The 19,088-nt window shown below is 42.6% G+C and overlaps 1 protein-coding gene across 4 annotated transcripts; it reads left to right on the forward strand.

The window, feature by feature from the left end:
• Positions 1-59: 59 nt before the first annotated feature.
• INSIG2 (insulin induced gene 2) lies at positions 60-14,842 on the forward strand. Of its 4 annotated transcripts, none has more exons than XM_062606333.1 (6): positions 60-154; positions 4,186-4,522; positions 9,682-9,806; positions 12,052-12,218; positions 12,639-12,738; positions 13,965-14,842. In XM_062606333.1, the coding sequence occupies exons 2-6, from the start codon at positions 4,279-4,281 to the stop codon at positions 14,004-14,006; spliced, it is 678 nt and encodes a 225-aa protein (XP_062462317.1). In that variant the 5' UTR covers positions 60-154; positions 4,186-4,278; the 3' UTR covers positions 14,007-14,842. The 4 variants fall into 4 exon arrangements, with proteins under 4 accessions (XP_062462317.1, XP_062462332.1, XP_062462326.1 ...); XM_062606348.1 differs by lacking the exon at positions 60-154 and adding an exon at positions 207-231; XM_062606342.1 differs by lacking the exon at positions 60-154 and adding an exon at positions 507-647.
• The last annotated feature ends 4,246 nt before the right edge of the window (positions 14,843-19,088 follow it).

Raw genomic sequence — 19,088 nt, forward strand, 5'->3', positions numbered from 1 at the left:
CTGGGGACGCAGCCGTCAGCACAAGAGCCCGAAGGGCCAGGCCTGGCTCCACACCCCCCGGCCCCGCGGCTGCCCCGTCAGCTGCTCGGCGGGGCCTGCGGAGGCTGCGCGGGGCGGGGATTGGCGCGGGGAGGGAGAAGATGGCGGAGGCCGAGTGAGTCTCTGGGTTGTGGTGGGTTCCGCGCGAAGGGAAAGGGTGGTTCGGCGCCAGGGCCCCAGGGCTGTGTTGAGGTAAAGGGGATGAGCCGGGTCGGCAGCGGCTTCCCCAGGCCTCGTCCTCCCTGCGGGCGGTCGAGCCCCCGGCAGTGCCACAGCCGGAGACTTCTTCAGGGTGGGGATAACGCCGGGCCCCGCCGCGCCTGAGCTGCAGCGGGCGGTCCGGCTGCCGGTGCTGCAGAGGTGGCGGCGGCTGCCGCCCGTTGTGCGCAGCAGGAGGGAACGGTGGGAGACGTTTCTCCCCGGCAGTGGTTAAACCCCGGGCAGGCGGAGCCGGGACGGGTGCCCGCGGTCCCGCGCCGGGGTTGCTTAATGGGCCTGGCCTGGAGGTGCTAGCGCTGGCTTGAAGCTATCGGCTTGATGGCCGGGCGGGTCGGACTTCTCAGACCGGGGGATCCGGAGCAGGCCGGCCGGGAGAACCGCAGTTTCTGGTACCTGGAGAAGGGGGGTATTTTGCTTTTGGCCTTTACTCGCTGAAGGCAGATGGTTTCTCGTAATTTTACCGGTTTTGCCATTTCCTGCGTGGTGTTGCTTGAATAAATCTTCTCTTTCTTGGCTCTCACTACACTTTGTTGTTCCTAATGTGTCTGTATTGTGTCAGAAGTTGTGAATCGCGCACAACAGGCGGCTGTTCATGAGCATGGGGAGTGCTTGCAGGACAGATCTTTTAATTAGAAGACAGTTAAGTGACTAAGTGTTTTGAAAGTGTCTAGGGTCATAATTTAGTTGTTAACGTTTTGCGTAATGCCAGAAATCATGTGGTTGCCTTGTGAATGCTCTTGGTGGTATGTTAAAAAGCTTGGGTTGAAGCTGTGGGCCAGCGTGCAGGGGAAGTGCAGCTGAGGCTTTGTGACAGTGCCAACCATGTAGCTTTCAATGTGGTGTTACAGTTTTGAATATGCCTTCCCAAGAGATGAAGGCTCAGAGGTAGTGTTGGTTCAATATGTGAACTATTCCCATCTGAGTGGAAACCCTCAGTAAAATATAAGCTTAAAGACAGAGATGGTCTCCATTGCCTGCAGGCATGCTAACCTTCCAGTCCAGAAGAAGGGTGTGATGTGATGCCTTTAAACCGAAAGAGCCTTTACTGTAAGGATGGTGAGGCACTGGAACAGGTTGCCCAGAGAAGTGGCTGCCCCGTTCCTGTCTGTGTTCAAGGCCAGGTTGGACAGAGCCTTGAGCAACCTGGTCTAGTGGAAGGTATTCCTGTCCATTGCAGGGAGGATGGAACTACGTGATCTCTGAGGTCCATTCCAACCCAAACCATTTTATGTCTTCTTTAGAGATGTTAATTTCTGTTTTCAGGGGAGGTGACAGTAGTAAGTACCTTTGTTGTGTTGGGCATCATTAACACTGGCAGTCTGAGGCACTGAAGAATCTATGTGAGTGTCAGTCATCTTGCTCTGTTCCCCCATTGCTCTGTTCGTGGTATGTGAGAAGGTCTCAGAGTGAATGAGTGAAGTAAATTTGGAAATTGTGATAAAACAGATAGGAACAATATGTCTAGGGTGAAAAAACAGGACAGAAACTATTGCATCATGCTAATTTGGGACCTTGCATTACTTGTTGGTGATTATTGTGTTTGAAGAATTACAAGAAGCAAAGTCTTGTTAGAGAGATCAAGAGATGCTGTAAAATGGTGAAATAATGGCTGTGTGGAAATTATTAATAGACTTCATCAGAGAGAGGGATTGTGGCTGATATCACTCAGTATTGTAATTGATGACCTTCATGCACAAAACAGGATGCAGTAGTGATGTTTGCTGATGACCCAAACTTGGGAACTGTTTGCAGGGCCAAAGAGGACTGAGATATCCTACAGGAAAAATGGAGTGATGTTGAGTGTCAAAATAAGTAATACCTATGGGCTGAAATTTGGTGTGTGAGGCTTGGGGCTGCTACCAAGGTGCAAGGAGTTTGGTAATAGGGAAGAAAAGAGATTTGAATGTAGTAATGGATCACAGGATGTGAGCCACTACTTTATGACAGTGGAAACATAAATTGCCCTTGGTACGCAACAGAAAAGCTTATTTAAAGAGGGACACAAAAATGTGAACTTCATTGTACGAGTCAGAGCCAAACCTGGGATTGTATACAACAGCTCTCATCATGCCTTTAAAAAAAAGGGGGGGGGGGGGGATGTGCAGACTTCAGCAAGTGCCAAGAGCTGTTGGGATAGTTAATAAGTGAAGAGTCAAGAGTTAGCGTGTTTCCATAGGTGAGATAAAGCTAAGAACGGGTGTAACAGTATCATTTTAAACCACCCATTATGTACGTTGTCCTGTAGATTTTGTAATTGGGACCTACAGTCTGCAATGCACCCTGTTGGAAAAAACTACTGTAAATTCTGGGAATTCCTGTGATCATCTGGTGGGAAAAGCTTCCAGGGACAGGGGAGTCTCTCAGCTGCAGTAGTGATGTATTTGTGACTCTGCTTTCTTTCCTGGAGGCTAAATGTATTATCCAAGCTCTGCTGCCATGCCATCTGGAGGAGGAAAAAAAAAAAGACAAATCTGGAGCAGCACCTTTTTGCTTGAGGGAAGTGTGATGCAGTGCCAGCCTTGATGCAGACATCTGTTTGGGATGAGTCAGGAAGCTGACTAAGAACCCAGATACTGTGGTTGCTCTCATTCCCCTCAAGACATGTTCATGATTACAAATAACACAGAGAATTGGCTGTGTAGAAGAGATCCTGTATTCTTAGAAGGACTCTGCTGACCCCAAACTGCTTGTGGAAAGTTATGTGTTATCAGAACTTATTTTTTGGTTTGTTTTGCCTCTTGAAACTTTTTCTGAATGATGAATGGCATCTTCTATGCAGTTACCTGCAGTATCTTAACTAGCTTGCATGTATTTAACTTCCGTTTTGGTTTTCAATCGGCAGAAGTGAATGCTGCGTCCTCTGCACTGCTGTTGCCCCTTCAGAGTGCTTCCTTGGGATCTGCTGAAGCCAGGGAGGAAGGGAGATGGATGTGCTGTTTTGGCTCCCCTTGTGCCTGTAGGGCCATAAATAAGAGTTAACAAAAGCCTCCACCAGTTGGCAGTTTCAAATTTGAAAACAATGTCAGGGCTTTTTTTCTTAAGTTCCAGGTGGCTAAGCTGTCGATCAGAACCGTTGTTATATACATGAGTATGGCACTGAATCCATGTGTAACAAGGCTCAATGGACAGGTTCTCTTAGAAAGGAGTGATTGGGATGTGAACTCTTCCATTCCTGTGGTGCCGGCAGAGTTACTCATGTAGGATGCTACCTAGTGCACGGGCAGAGAGAGCTCCTTTTCCCTTCACTCTCAGGTTCTTTTGTCCCTGATTACAATTAGGGTTTGTGATAACATGTGGCAGTTTTCACCAAAAGTGTTTGGTAAACATTTTTCTGTATTGGGATAACTTCCCTGGCTTGCTGAGTTGTTTACTCTTATCTGGGCTTATGAAAATGGGTGTGCTGCGGGATTGCTGAAATTCTGACTTCATCCTGAAAAATATTTCTTGGATTTCACTTACCAGTTGAGAAGTACTTTGTGGCATCTCTTCAGGGAGAGATCTGTGAACCTCTGTGGCTGACTTGAAACTAAAGGCTTTCTTTACTTGCTTCTGAATTATATAATTTCCAGTTGTTCCTTAAAGAAGGGGAGAAAAACTGTTGTTACTGCAAAGCTAGCATTTCCTCCATCTGATACTGGTTTCATTTCTTCCCCTCTTCTCTGCGGTTTCACATTCCTAACTGTCCCATCCCGTATGTTTCCTCCTCATCTGCCTGTCTCATACACAAAGCTATTCGTAAAACCTGTTCTCTTTGTAAGGCAGTTTAGCAGCTATGGTTGGTTCCGCTCTCAAAATGACTAATTGCCTCCTGAGAAAAATTCAGGAAAATAAAATAGTAATTTTTTTAACCAAATCTCCAGTTTATTCAAGAGAAATACATTTAATGTTTCTTTTCTGCATTTTCACCTTTTTTTTATTATTTTTCAGGGTTTGGGTGTCTCCTAACTGACAAGAGTCAAACTACTGTTTGCAAGTGAACCCTCCTCAGCCTGTTGGATGTCTCTGAGAACATAAGAAGTCATGGCAGAAAATGGTGCAATGCCAGCCTTACCAAAAAAGTGTGGCCCATACATTTCATCTGTAACCAGTCGTGGCATGAATTTGGTAATTCGTGGTGTAGTGCTGTTTTTTATTGGCGTATTTCTTGCATTAGTATTAAACTTGCTTCAGATCCAGAGAAATGTTACTCTCTTCCCTCCTGATGTGATCACAAGCATCTTCTCCTCAGCTTGGTGGGTACCACCTTGCTGTGGCACAGCATCAGGTAAGTTCAGTTGTCTGTGTATACCTGGCATGGAGAGGAAAGGGTGGAGAGCTAGTTATATAGTTAGAAAAAGCTATATGAAAGGTGTGGAAGATAAAAATTTCCATCATCGCTGCCCTTTTCAAGCTATTACTATCATAGAATCATAGAATTGTTAGGGTCAGAAAGGACCTTAAGATCATCTAGTTCCAACCCACCTGCTGTGGACAGGGATACCTCACACTAAACCTTGTCACCCAAGGCTTTGTCCAGCCTGGCCTTGAATACCACCAGTGATGGAACATTCACAACTTTCTTGGGCAACCCATTCCAGTGCCTCACCACCCTTACAGTAAAGAACTTCTTCCTTATATCCAGTCTAAACTTTCCCTGTTTAAGTTTTAACCCGTTACCCCTTGTCCTATCACTACTGTCCCTAATGAAGAGTTCTTCTTCAGCATCCTTATAGCCCCCCTTCAGATACTGGAAGGCTGCTATGAGGTCTCCACGCAGCCTTCTCTTCTCCAGGCTGAACAGCCCCCACTTTCTCAGCCTGTCTTTATATGAGAGGTGCTCCAGTCCCCTGATCATCCTCGTGGCCCTTCTCTGGACTTGTTCCAACAGTTCCATGTCCTTTTTATGTTGAGGACACCAGAACTGCACACAGCACTCCAAGTGAGGTCTCACAAGAGTAGAGGAACAGGATCACCTCCTTTGACCTGCTGGTCACACTATCCTTCTGATCTCCCCATGTATACACAAGTATGTATGCATGTGTCCAGAAATTGTTCTGCCAACTTGTTTTACTGTAGTAGTAGTATTAACAGAGTATAACCTTTGTTATTTCTGCCGGGCTAGAGTACAAGTTTAGCAGACTTTAGAAGGTGGTGCCATTTGTAACCTTGAGACTGGATTACAGGAGTGTGCTCTACATGCAGCCCTTGAAAATACCCTGGATGTCTCAGTTTGTGTGGCGTACTACCCTCTTTTGAGTACAGCAAACCACTATGAGCAGTGTTCCCCTTTGTGGTTCAGCTTTCCTTTTGTTGCTTATTCCAGTTTGAAGTGTAGCTTTAGCTCAATAAAGCTGGAATACCTGGCTGTGTCTCAGGGAGTTGAGGCCAGGTGCACAGTTTTTGGTTGTAGGGGCACGTTGCAGACCAGAACACCTCATTTACATTCATGTACCAAGTCAGATGATGTGAACATGCTCCATTTTTCCCATGACCATGTGGGGAATTGAGGCCTTTGTGTGTTTAGCTAGTTTAAGTGAGATGTCTATAGTAGGTAGTAAGAAATACCTCTTCTTTCATCTTCAAGTATCAAGTATTCCATGTTATAAGCCTGAGGGAATTTGGATTTCTACTTGGTCCTGAAGATCACTGATCCCATGGGAACAGTTTATCACTTTACTAAGGGAGTATTCTTAGCAGGCAGTACTGGAGGACTCTGCTTTAGCAAAGTTTTACAGTGAAGGTGGTATCTTTGTAGAGGTCAGTTTCAGTAAGATTGAGCAGCTCAGGTTTCTGGGTCAATATGAGTCAATAAACTAGCTTTGAGTGGCATCACTGTTTTGGTAATGATAATACTTAAGCCTATTTTTTTTTCCTAGTCATCTGACAGCTTTCCTTCTGATATTTTGTTGAAACACTACACCCCAGATGTCACAGAGGAGCTTAACTTGAAAAGAAACCCTCCAAATACCTCTCTGAATATGTCAGTTTTGTTCTGTGGAAATGCGTTTGGCATATTATGGTGGAAATTACATACCTGCTTTATCTACTAGTTGTCTTTGTCCTCTTTTGGTTGTCTTGCTGAGATTGTTGGTTAGGTTTTGGTCTGCACCCTGCGTTTGCTGCATTTTACTTTTATACTTTTAAACTGATTGCCTTGACAAACATGTCTGGTGAATGTTTGATCTTTTATGTACAGAGTAACGGGTTGAAATGACAGAATTCTAAGTTGCAGGAGCAACACATAAGGTTTACAAAGTGCACTGTATTGTTTGCACTGTCAGCTCTTTGCAGCAGACTGCACCTTACTCTCTCTTGGGTTGAGAACACTCTGCAGCTGTGGTATGGGGTAGTCCTGATGGCCAGATCTTGCCATTGCCTCAGAAGAAACCTGTGGGCCTTTCTGGTTCTGATGGGTTGGTGGTTTTGGTAGAAGGAGTAGATATGGCCTATAGTTAGTCACCTGCTTAGGCATTTGCACTACTTGATTTTAAGCCACCTAATTAAAGATATTACTGCCTTAATTGGCTTTTCCCAGCAGGTGTGATCCCATTGAGGTCTTCAAGCTCGTTCTTTTTCATTATCAGTCTTTTCTTCTCTGTTTTCTGATCTTCTCTGCTAGCATACATACAGGGAACCTCTTTTTCTTGCCATTTTCTTACTGTTCACACCTGCATAGCCTTCCTGGAATTGACATGAACATATGGTTAATTATTATGAACAGAATAAAGGTATTTTTCTTATTTATAATCAGTGGTGACCAAGGCTATTTTTAGAGAAGTCCTTTCATCTGTCACTTAGTCATCAATTTGGTGCAATGCCCTTGGCAAGAAAGTTGCTCAGGGAGCTTTTTTTCCTCCAGCTTTACTGGTGATTTATTTCTCAAATCCTGGAGATTAGTTTCCTCTCTAGCAGAATAAAGAGCATTTGCATTAACAAATTTCCAAAAGGATGCCAGGCTGAGGGTGCTGGAGTCCATGTTAATAACTCAGTCTTTGCCCCACTCCTGCAACACCAGTTTAACATTAAGTACCAGTGTTATTTCTTAGTGGTGTTGGTAACGGTTTTTTTAGCTGCAGTTGCAGTAGAGAACACATTTATGAAGAAATGCCTAAAGAGCATAGCAGTTCCCTCTGGTTGAAAGTCCTGTTTCCTGTCTGTATTCAACAGCTACTGTAGGCTCTGGGCTTTCTCTCTTCTTTGTGAGCCTTTGTAGTAGCACTGAAGAACAGAAAAACATTATGCAAACAAAACCTGCTAGTAATAACAGAAGAGACAAAATATTAATGTTATAAACCATATTCTGCCCTTATTGTGGTGTATTTGTTTTGCAGTTATTTAAGTGGATGGGGCCTTCTAGACAGATAGGAGCAGGCTCACACTCACAGGCCCTGGTCCTCTTGGGGGACTTCAGCCACCCTGATGTTTGTGTGAGGGACAACACAGCAGGGCATAAGTAATCCAGGAGCTTTCTGGAATGTGTCAATAACTTTCTTCTCTAAGTGACAGAGGAGCCAAGGAGGAGATGTGTTATGTTGGACGTTGTTCTCACCAACAGGGAGAGGCAGGTAGGGAATGTGAATTCTGTGTGAAGCTCAAGAGCTGCCTTGGCTGCAGTGACCGTGACATTGTAGAGTTCAAGATCCTTAGGTCAGTGAGGAGGGCACACAGCAAGCTCACTACCCTGGGCTCAGGAAAGCAGACTTTGGCATCAGAGATGTGCTTGGTAGCGTACCATGGGATAAAGTCCTGGAGGGAAGAAAAGCACAAGGAAGCTGGTTAATATTCAAGGATCACCTCCTCCGAGCTCAGGAGCAATGCATCCTGACAAAAAGGAAGTTAAGCAAAAATACCAGGAGGCCTGTGTGGATGAACAAGGAGCTCCTGGATAAACTCCAGCACAAAAGGAAGCCTGCAGAGGGAGGCAGCAAGGACAAGTCACCTGGGAGGAACACGCAGAAATTCTGAGTAGCCAGGGATCAAGTTAGGAAGGCTAATGCCCTGATAAAATTTAGTCTGGCCAGGGATGTCAAGGGCAGCAAGAAAAGCTTCTCTAGGTATACGAGATGAAAAGAAGACTAGGGCAAATGTGAGCCCTCTCTGGAGTGAAACAGGAGCCTTGTTTACCTGGGATATGGAGAGGCTGAGGTACTCCATAAGCATTTTGCCTCAGTCTTCATCGACAGTTGCTGCAGCCACGCTGCTGAAGTTGCAGAAGGTAAAGTCAGGGACTGGGAGAGTGAAGAACAACCACCCACTGTAGGGGAATTGCAGGTTTTGAGACCATGTAAGGACCCTGAAAGTATACAATTCTATGGGACCTGATGAGTTGCATCCATGGGTCCTGAGGGAACTGTTGGATGAAGTGACTAAGCCACTATCAATATTAGAGAAGTTGTGGGAGTCTACTGAAGTTCCCACTGACTGGAAAAGGAGAAAAATGACAGGATTATGTTACAGGTGGTTAAGGGAAGAGCAGCTGATGTCATCCATCATCATGGACTTGTGCAAAATGTTTGGCATTGTCCCACACGACATCCTTGTCTCTAAGCTGCTCTTGTGGGGCCCCACCTTCAGTACTGTGTTCAGCTCTGGGGCCCCCAACATAAGGAGGACATGACCTTCTTGGAGCAAGTCCAGAGGATGGCTACAAAGATGATCAGAGGGCAGGAGTACCTCTCCTATGGAGACAGGCTGAGGGAGCTGGGTTTGTTCAGCCTGGAGAAGAGAAGGCTCCAGGGAGACCTCAGAGCAGCTTCCAGTACCTAAAGGGGCCTGCAAGAAATCTGGAGAATGACTTTTTACAAGAGCATGTAGGGGTAGGGCAAGGGGGGGGGAAAAAGTGAAAGAGGGTGAATTTAGGGTAGATATAAGGAATCAAGTTCTTCACTGTGAGGGTGGTGAGGCACTGGAACAGGTTGCCCAGAGAAGTTGTGGATGCCCCATCCCTGGCAGTGTTAAAGACCAGGTTGGATGGGCCTTTGAGCAACCTGCTCTAGTGGCAGGTGTCCTTGCCCCATGGCAGGGGGGTTGGAAGTTGGAACTGGATGAGCTTTAAGGTTGCTTCCAAACATAACCACTATATGTTTGTTATGTGCCAGCCTGCAAGCTATTACTGCTGTTTTTGAACTACAGTGTGAGACAGCAGATTTTGGTAGGTTGCAGAGTTCTTTCATCCTCTGCCCCTAGTTCAAATTTTCTCTGTTTTGCTCCTTTTACCAGGTCACTGCTGCAGTGGTTAAAGATGCTGCTGAAGTTTTACAGGTCTTTTTCAAACAGTTAAATTGTAAAAGAAGGAAATTCAAACGATGTATGTTTTGTACTGTGTATCCTTAAAAGATCTGTTTTGGTAGTGACAATATTTGTCAGAGTCTAAATAAAGATTATGTTAGTTAAATATTGCTAGTGCTTTAACTTCTGTGCCTTTTTTCTTTCCTGTCTCCACAGCTGTGATTGGGTTATTGTACCCCTGCATGGACAGACATCTGGGAGAGCCACATAAATTTAAGAGAGAATGGTCCAGTGTAATGCGATGTGTAGCAGTCTTTGTGGGAATAAATCATGCCAGTGCTGTATCCTATATTCTGGTGAAATCTGTGTTAACAAATGGGTTTCCACTAAAACAAAGCTCACATAGTCAGTCATGGTGAATTTTGTTAAAGGTATAATGTGCAGCATTTTTGCAAGGGAAATGCAGAATATATGTTAGTGTTAAACTGTCACAGCAGTGTTGTAGGTGGTTTCATGTTTTTTCATTCTGAAAAATCTTTTAATTAGAAATGTCTCAATATTTGGCTTTGTCTTACTTACAGTCTTTATTTATTATGGCAGGGGGTTTGGAACTAGGTAATCTTTAAGGTCCTTTCCAACCCAAACCATTCTATGATTCTATGAAATATTTATGTGGTAGGTATTACAGAAAAGTACTTCAAGAGATTCTAACGGTTGATGTCCTTTTAACACCGAAGTAAAAGGTCGAAGCCCAGTATCGAGGTCATCAGTGAAGCATATGCACTTTGAAAGCATGAGTAAAACTCAGGATCAGGTAGTACTCAGGACTACACAAAGCAGCTAGGCTTTGTTACCCCATTCTACAAGTATTGCTTTGGTGCTGGGAGAGTAGTTACCATTCCTGTGGTCATTCAGGAAGAGCAATTAGAAGTCAGTCAGTGTGTTGCAGCACATTATGCTCCTCCTACTTGTGTAGATATTCAGATACTTCTTGCAAAAATGTGTTCAAAACTGGCATCCCTTCTCTCTGAAGCAGCTAGGGGCATGTTGGGTGATGGGGTGCTTTTCATGTGGGCTGGCACACCGTACATGTGTGAGTCTTAGTGGTTTTGTGTAGTCATTCGTGCTGCCTCCTCTGTCAGGTAATACCAGGATCTATCTGAGAAAATTGGGTTCTTGTAAACTAATTAGAAGGAAAGTTAATCATCTCTGGAACAATAATCTCCTTCGGTGTCAGCTCCAGCACAGTTTGCAAAAATCATGCTAAGAAGTTCTTACTGCGTGCTACTGAATTTTCTTATTTTCAGGAAGAGGGCAAGTGAAAGATATGGGAGCTGGCTGAATTCTTACAGAGGTGACTTGGCCCTTGAGATGGGTTTTGTTGTTTGGTTTTGTTCCCACCAGCCATCCTGTCCGGTTTGGTTGGATGAGCTGAAGCTGCCAAGGTTCAGAGTCATACCCACTGTCCCTCACTAAGCTTGGTCTCCTTTCCAAAGATACATTAATCTGGTCCTGTGGTCTCCCTGACCTGAACTGTACATGTTGCGTAAGACATGCGGTTTCACCGCTTTTAAGGAATAAATGAGAATTGACACCATCTTGCTGCATGGGTCATATTATTAACAGCAAACCTTCTTGGAGGCTTCTAACAGCTGTTACGCATATTCCAGGACGTCATTTATATACAGTCTGTATTTCCTATTTGACAGCTCTCCAGACTGCTTTCTTTTCATATTACAAGTTCTGTACATAGCTGTATTTGGTGTGGTTTTGGTTTTGTTTGACATTTTTTTCTGATGCTATTGATTTTTATCCCGCAATTATTGTTTCAGTTAGTTGAACTTTTCTCATTTCCTCTGGGTCTCTCTCCAGGTCTTTGTGAGAAATTTGGCCAGTGTTTTTATGTTGTCATCCCATAACTTTGCTTTTAGGCTTATGAAACTTGACAGCATACTTTTTAATAATCTGTTATTGACAGGAGAAGTGAGGATGAGTTAGTATTTCAAGAATACTTTGAAGAATGTGAAACACCACAGAGATACCTGGTGTGACTTGACACTTTTATCACAGGGTTGACAAAACTGATTTTCAGTGTTGTTTTACTTGAATTTTGTTTTACATTTTGTTTTATAGAAAACATCAGTGTGCTTAGTGTTTAGCTGAATGTAGACTACCATGTAGATAAAACTGCAGTTAAGTAGGAGTCACACTAGATTTAAGATTTCATGCTTAGAGTAATAAAGGACCAGGTAAGGATGAGATGTCCTTACTCTGAACAGTAGCATGCATTGTATGTCTGTGTAAAACATCTGCTTTGTCTGGTAGGTGAGTAGTCATTTCTCTCTTGTACAGAGCTGAGACCCTAAAATGTGAAGAATTTTCATGAGTTTTTAGTTTCCTGATATATTGGCAACACTTACAAGGCTTATTTCCGTATATAGCTGTGAGGTAGCCAATAAGGCTAATGCTGTATTTTTTAAATGGTATGTTTTTTTCTGTTGAGCCAAAATATGATAAGCAGAATAGACAAAACTGCTTTACAGTTGTATATGATATTTCTAAGCTTATCCTTAACAATCAACACAGAAAGTGGATTTTGCCAACAATATCCAGTTGTCTCTCACACTAGCAGCCCTGTCAATTGGACTGTGGTGGACGTTTGATAGATCACGAAGTGGCTTTGGTCTTGGAGTAGGAATTGCTTTCTTGGCCACATTGGTATCCCAGTTTCTGGTCTACAATGGAGTTTATCAGTAAGTATTTACTCATTTAAGGTTAAATGATTATTTCCTGAAGTTATAATGTAAAATTAGAATAACTGAAGGGGGTAGAATTTGACATGATTTCCAAAGCTGCCAGCGGTTAATTTTGAGCATAGTGTAAATTAAACTGTTCATGAAAGCTTTGGTGTGCGTGTAAGACACGTGGTTGGAGCTTGCTTATTTTAATAAAATTGTTACCTTACCAACAATGTAACATGCTTTTCTTAGTAGAACAAATGGCATTATAATCAATAAGAAGCCTTCTTTGTTATTTGTTGTAAGTGATTTAATGTCTGTAATACATTTCTTTTAAAGCTGAAATGTCCTAATACTTAAAACTGTGAATTTGTATCATGTGATTTGAGGATTCTATGTATTACACAATGTTGAGCTCAGACTATTCTTTTCCAGATACACATCTCCAGATTTCCTCTACGTTCGTTCCTGGTTGCCATGTATATTTTTTGCTGGTGGAATAACTATGGGCAATATTGGCAGGCAGCTAGCAATGGTAAGTTTGTAGGGGGGAATTGACTGTCTTCTAGTAAATTTTAGTCTCCAGTGTCATTCTGTGCTGGGTTGACTCTGGCTGGATGCCAGCTGCCCACGAAAACCACTGTATCCCTACCCCTTCTTGATGGGGAGAAGATATAACAACAGGCTCATAGATTGAAATTAAAGGCAGGGAGAGATCACTCACCGGTTGCCGTCACTGGTAAAACAGACTTGGCTTGGGGAAATTAGTTTAATTTGTTACCAATCAAATCAGAGTAGGATAATGAGAAGTAAAACTAAATCTTAAAAACACCTTCCCCCCAGGAGCTTGTTCCAGCACAGGCACACATGGTAGCACAGCTTCCTTTGGGCATTCCCCTGTTTTGGCATGGTGTCCTCCACAGGCTGCGTTTGGATATCTGCTTTACTGTGGACCTCCATGGGCTGCAGGGTGACAGCCTGCCTCACTTTGGTCTGCACGATGGGCTGCAGGGGAATCTCTGCTCCAGCACCTGGAGCACCTCCTCCCCTTCTTCTGCACTGATCCTGGTGTCTGCAGAGTTGTTGCTCTCACATAGCCCCATTCCTCTCTCTTGTCTGCAATTGCTGTTGCTCAGTTTTTTTCTCCTTAACTGTGTTATCCAGAGGCGCTACTGCGGTTCCTGATGAGCTCAGCCTTGGTCGGTGGTGGGTCCATCTTGGAGCCGGTGGCATTGCTCCATCAGACATGGAGGAAGCTTCTACAGCTTCTCACAGAACCCACCTCTGTAGCCACCCACTACCAAAACCTTGCCACGAAACCCAATGCGCATTCCTTCCTTCATATATACCAACCAGCTATTTGACTTACGGATGTGGAGTAAGGTAGAAATAGTAATCATTGCTTTTGATCTAGTTAGTGAATCATTCATATTATTCAGAGCACAGCCCATGACTTTGCTCTGTACACTCTCAGTTGCATGCTACTAGGCCGTTCAGAACCAGGAGCTAAATAAGAGCCCCTGTGTTTAGGGAGAAGTGAGGCCATCCTATAATTCTGAACTGCTATTTCTGCTGCTCAGAGACAGAAATTGCAGCCAACAGTGTGTGCACATGACTTAGGGAGACCAAACTTACCTAGGTGAAACATAAGCTAAGCTATTTTGTCATATATTTTGTAGAAAAATCACCCTCATAGCAGTCTTTTTCATTAGTTATGTAAATTAATAAAATTGACTAATTTTGTCAATTTCTGTTTTGCAGTATGAATGTAAAGTCATTGCAGAGAAGTCTCATGAGGACTGAAGAGAAACAATGTGCACCTTTTAAGCAGGAAAAATGACAAATGACTGTTGGAAAAGCATAAGAAACAGTTGACTATGAAATTGCCAAAATGCAATTTTTTTCCTCTTGAGTGGTATACTTTACTGCAATCTGTGATTGCTGCTTCTATAGAAATCTTGATGTATGATTTTGATTACTGTGAAGTTACAATGGTATGCAATACATTTGACAACGTTGGTTCAATTATAGGGTTCTTTTTTCTAAATCCAGACAGTTTACCATAAATTCTTGTCTGTCCATACTGTTGCAGTGCCAAACTGAACCTTTGCACTACATTTCTGTAGCTGAAACTTCTTGCTTCACCTTACCTTGAAAGTTTTGAGGAATTTATTCTTAATAGCTCAGTAAAATACGAAGTATTCAAATTTAGGAATGAAGATCATTTCTATACATGATGATAGCCCATAATATCTTTGTGAAATTCATGGTTACAGGTGAGCTTTGATGCAGTAAGTAACTGATTTTTGCCTATTAACACACTGTGTCGTTCTTGCTCACGGGTGAGGAATCATAATATGGATTGTATGGGTTACTGCTGTAACATTTCATTTCTCTGTGGTATTGTGTCCAGGACCGCAGAATACAGAAATGGAAACTGAGACTGGAAATCATTTGCTATTTTTTCCCCTGGTACAACTAGTGTACATGTTTGTATATGAACTTATGTGGGCCATCATCAGGTGTGGACAGGTTCTGAAACTATTGAGTAACAGAGTACAATTCAGGTCATTCTTTTACAATCCCTTAAGCTGACTTGTGTTGAGCCCTTATAAAAAAAAAAACCAAACAAAAAACAACTTAGGGAGTTTTTATTGCAAAACTTAATTCTGCTGAACTAAAGCAGCCACTACTATATGGTATCGTAAAACCTTCCATTAGCAATGTTACTGTTGATAGTTCTTGTCTACTACCTGCTCTGTTTGCAGGAGTCAGCTTGAAGGAGGCAAAGCTATATTTTAGGTACTTGTGTAGTCTTTTTTGCTGTGACTGTGGTCCAGGCAGCCATGAATGCATTTATTCTTATAGCAGTCAAGGTATTTCTGAGGTAGAGAAATACTGTTGCCCCATTTCTACAGGTGCCCGTGTACGGAAAGTCTGACAGGACACAGCTGAAATAGGCTGCATGCTAATGCTCCCTTATTAAGAAGAAGGATTTTTAGTGTGTGACCCAGATTTGGGGGCATACATGGAATTTCCTCTTGGCTTTGCAGCATCCTTTTAAGACCATGAGATAAAGGAACCTGTGCAAGAAGGCAGAAAATAGACTTGAAGAGGACACTGCTAACCTGTGCCAGCAGTGAATTTGGAATGGGTTATCTCTGCTTTGTTTTCCCCCTTCTGTATCTGTGTTGATGATGTTTAATATATTCATTTTCATTTTTTTTTTAAGTACTATTTTTTAAATCTTCCATGAAAGTTTTGTAAGACATACTACAGTCACCTATGGAGGCTGGAGTTGGTCCAAAGAACAAATAGATGTTGTTTTAATAGACAAGTTTTTATTAATAAATGTGTGTATGCATTGTACATGAAAGCTTGAAATAGGAAACTCTTTCAGTCTTACATGCTCATCTCTAAATCCAAAAAGTATGCAGTAGAGTGCTTCCCAAAGCATTGTTACGAAAGAGGTGGTCACAGAAGGAGGATTTCTCAAATGGGGAAGCGTAAAATTAATAAATAGGCAAATGATGCATAAAGAACTTGGTTCTGCAGCTCCCCAAAGCTTCATCAGCTTGTCATAGTTCCATGACAGTTCAACTCCTGAAGCACACTTTTGTGGGGTATTTTTTCAGGAAAGCACTTACAGATGCACTTTGCTTTAAAGCAGAGGTAGAACATGTTTAAGTAGATCCCTGACAAAAGATTTTCTTTTAATCAAACCATACTCCTAAAAGAAGGATTTTATTAATAAAACCAGGAAACTGTTAGGGCGTGAACTAAGGGTAAGTTTCTTTAAGCAGGCTCTGGCATTGCATTGAAGAAGCTGTTGGGTCCCTCTCCATACAGTATTTTGCCTCATCTGTCTTTACTTCAACGAATGGCTTCAGCTTGGTGGGCTGCATGATGCCTTTTGAATTATCACAGCATGAACAGCATAAAAATTCAGATGTTTCTATCCTAACTATAGGGAATAATATGTTACCGCAGTAGCCAGTGTGCTGACTTGGGTAAACAATTTAGTTTCATCACAACCAGTAAGCGTATGCAAGTGGTAGGTTTTATTATTCACTTGGTGGTAGAACTGCTTTTACCTGCCAGTCTAAATATTTACACAGAAGAAGCCTTGTGAACGTTAAAATGTGCAGTATGTGAGAGGTGGTTATTGTGCATCTGTGGCACCACTTTACAACACTTTGTACTTGGATTCATTGAAACTTGATTAGACTGTGCTCTCTGCTGACTTCTTTTAAATTTCATTTTAGAAATTTTGAGCATGTTGTGCAAAGGCAGCAGTCGTCCAAAATTAATTTAGGTTGAGTCCTTTATTAGATGCATTTTAATATTTTTACTCTTATTTGACTGAAGTCAATACAGGATTCACTTCTGGGATGTCATTTTTTCAAGCCGTGTTGTAATCTTATGACTGATGTGTTCAAACCCCGAAAAATGTTCATGATGAGAATGCTGGCACTGCCTTAACTGCAGTGGGCTGAACACGCAGCTGCTGTATAGCATGTAATTATAACATTGGGCTGTTTAAAAATGTTGTTCAATAGAGAATGAATAAGGTATATTTTAAATACAACTTTATAAGCACTATAACCTCTTCACTAATTAAGCATTGTAAGGTCTATGCTGTTTAAACTGGCAAATTGCTGTTAAAAGCAAAATATGCATTAAATACAGTTACAACTTTGTTTGCTAGGCTGCTTCTTTCTTCAGGAAGTAATACTGCTTATTAAAATACACTGAGTTGCCTTCTGTCAGCAATCTCGTAATAATTTTGGGCATTGAGCTAGCATATTGATTGCACCAGGTACCTGTCGAGGAATACTGAAAAAGAAGCGGGCAAGATCAAATCGGAGGTGATTCTGTCATAATTAGCATGCTGAGCAGTCTTTAAAAATTTGCCCTTTTGAATCTGCAATGGGAATATTTGAACTGGAAGAGAATATGCCAGATAACTTCCATCACAGTACAGAAAATAGAGATTTAGATATAAATAGCCACTGTGAATATGAAAAACCCCTATAAATGGCAGGGAATCCCTTCGTATATTTGTATTTATTAATGTTCCCGTCTGGATACGACCTGAATATTATTCTGATATTCACAGACTGTCCATTCATAGTGCCTGTGACTGTTTCAAAAACAATGTAACAAATAAGAGGTTTAGAAATGTCCAATGAAAAAGCCTCCAGTATTTGAGATGCAGTGCCTGCAGCAGGACAGCACTATGAGTGAAAGTTGGAAAGAGGACGGGGTGAATGGAAAAGACCTGTGTTTGTGTTGGCAACCCATACCCAAAAATCCTAGCTCTGCTGTCAGAATGCAGTGTCCTGGGCATGCCAAGTGTCTGGCCAGGCAAATCACAGCCAAGGATAGAAATAACCATAATTTTAACTAGTCATGGCGCTACGATCAGTCAAATGCATGCTGGCAAGGGTGCTTTGCTGGAATCTTAATCTCTTTCATCTATAGCCTCTCCATAAGAGCATCACCCCAGGGAATGGAAACTCCAGGTCCTTCCTGCCCAAGTTCAGCCTGAGGGTGTCGAATGGAAACATGCCCATTTCAGAGAGAATATTCCAACTGCTGGTCTGCCAGGCTCTTGTGAAACACATTTTGTGCTTCCCTTCATAACATGGCTGCTGTAAGCAGCTAGAAGGAGAGCAAACAAAGAAACTTTTCTGCCGTAGCTTCTGTACTTGCCATCTGGCTGGGAGCTGCTGTGGGGACCTGTGGGCATACACCAGCCTTCTCTTTTTATCTCTCCCAGCATGGAAGGAAGGCACATAATTTTACCAGCTGTGTCACCCCGACATTTTACATATGCTTTTTACATTTTGGAGCCATGTTACCAATAATTCCTAATAGTAACGGATGAATATAATCTGTGGAAGTGATGTTAAATATCAAATACAATGCCTATAAAAGTACACACACAGCTGGGCAGAGGGAATGTGTGTCTTGCTGTGGGAATAGCTATCCAATGTGGTTAGTTTTGATGCCAGTACTAAATGCAAAGCATGAGTAATTTTGCAGCTTAATGTTCAGTACTAAACGGTAAATGAAAGGTCAGTCCAACATGTTAACTGTCATGGAATAGTAAACAGTACTTTAATTGCTTCGTGCAGCCAGCTTGGATTTTTGGTGTGACTGTTGTCATGTTTTGAGTAGCATGGTCCAGGGCTTTGTCCTGATTACTTCCCCCCAGTCAAATGACAAAGCCTCAAATTAAAGGATAAACTTCATGCCTGGGCTTTTCAGGCAACACACTGGGAGTCTGCGCTTTGAATGCTTGAAAGCTCTGCCGGGGGAAGAGGTAGGGGTCATTTCTTGATCTGATTGAAACCAAAATCCTGGTTGAAATGTAGTTTTGCATTTTCTTAATCTTTTCCTTTCTTACTCTTCATTTCTGAGTGCAGAAATTTAGCAGCTCCTGTTACACTTTCACGCTTGGTTGTTTTTTAGCCTCCTTAGCGCTATATCAGATACAAAACAACTTGTGCAAATAAGAAAGAATATAAAGGGGAAGGGTTACTACAAAGCTTCCCCAGGCCAAGCCATTTGAGCGGTCAGTGGTGTCCAGTGCCCCATGTACATCGGCATCAGACCCACAACCTGCAACATGCCCAGATTGAAGCTCATGGCGTTTGCTTCCTGTACTGGCAGCAGTTCTGCCTTGACTTTTGCACTTAAAAACCTCAGTGCAGGGAGTGTACTGTAGTTATGTAGGGATATGTGCACATGTTGCAGAGTATTCGCAAAGGCAAAGTCCAAAGGTACAGCCGTAAGGCTTGATTTATGCTGGTAGAAATCCTGAAATTTTACCTTTCAACCAAATATGGCAAGATACTTGTTGAAATCTATATTTATAAA

Source organism: Pezoporus occidentalis, unplaced genomic scaffold, assembly GCF_034315485.1.
Source record: "Pezoporus occidentalis ecotype Australia unplaced genomic scaffold, CSIRO_AGI_Poc_V1 ctg12, whole genome shotgun sequence".
Classification (NCBI taxonomy): Eukaryota; Metazoa; Chordata; class Aves; order Psittaciformes; family Psittacidae; genus Pezoporus; species Pezoporus occidentalis.

Bases quoted from the DNA above. Each gene is read 5' to 3' on its own strand.
- INSIG2 (XM_062606333.1), top strand. From the start codon at position 4,279: ATGGCAGAAAATGGTGCAATGCCAGCCTTACCAAAAAAGTGTGGCCCA. The intron at 12,219-12,638 runs GTAAGTATTTAC...ATTCTTTTCCAG, and splicing joins GTCTACAATGGAGTTTATCA to ATACACATCTCCAGATTTCC. The intron at 12,739-13,964 runs GTAAGTTTGTAG...TCTGTTTTGCAG, and splicing joins TTGGCAGGCAGCTAGCAATG to TATGAATGTAAAGTCATTGC.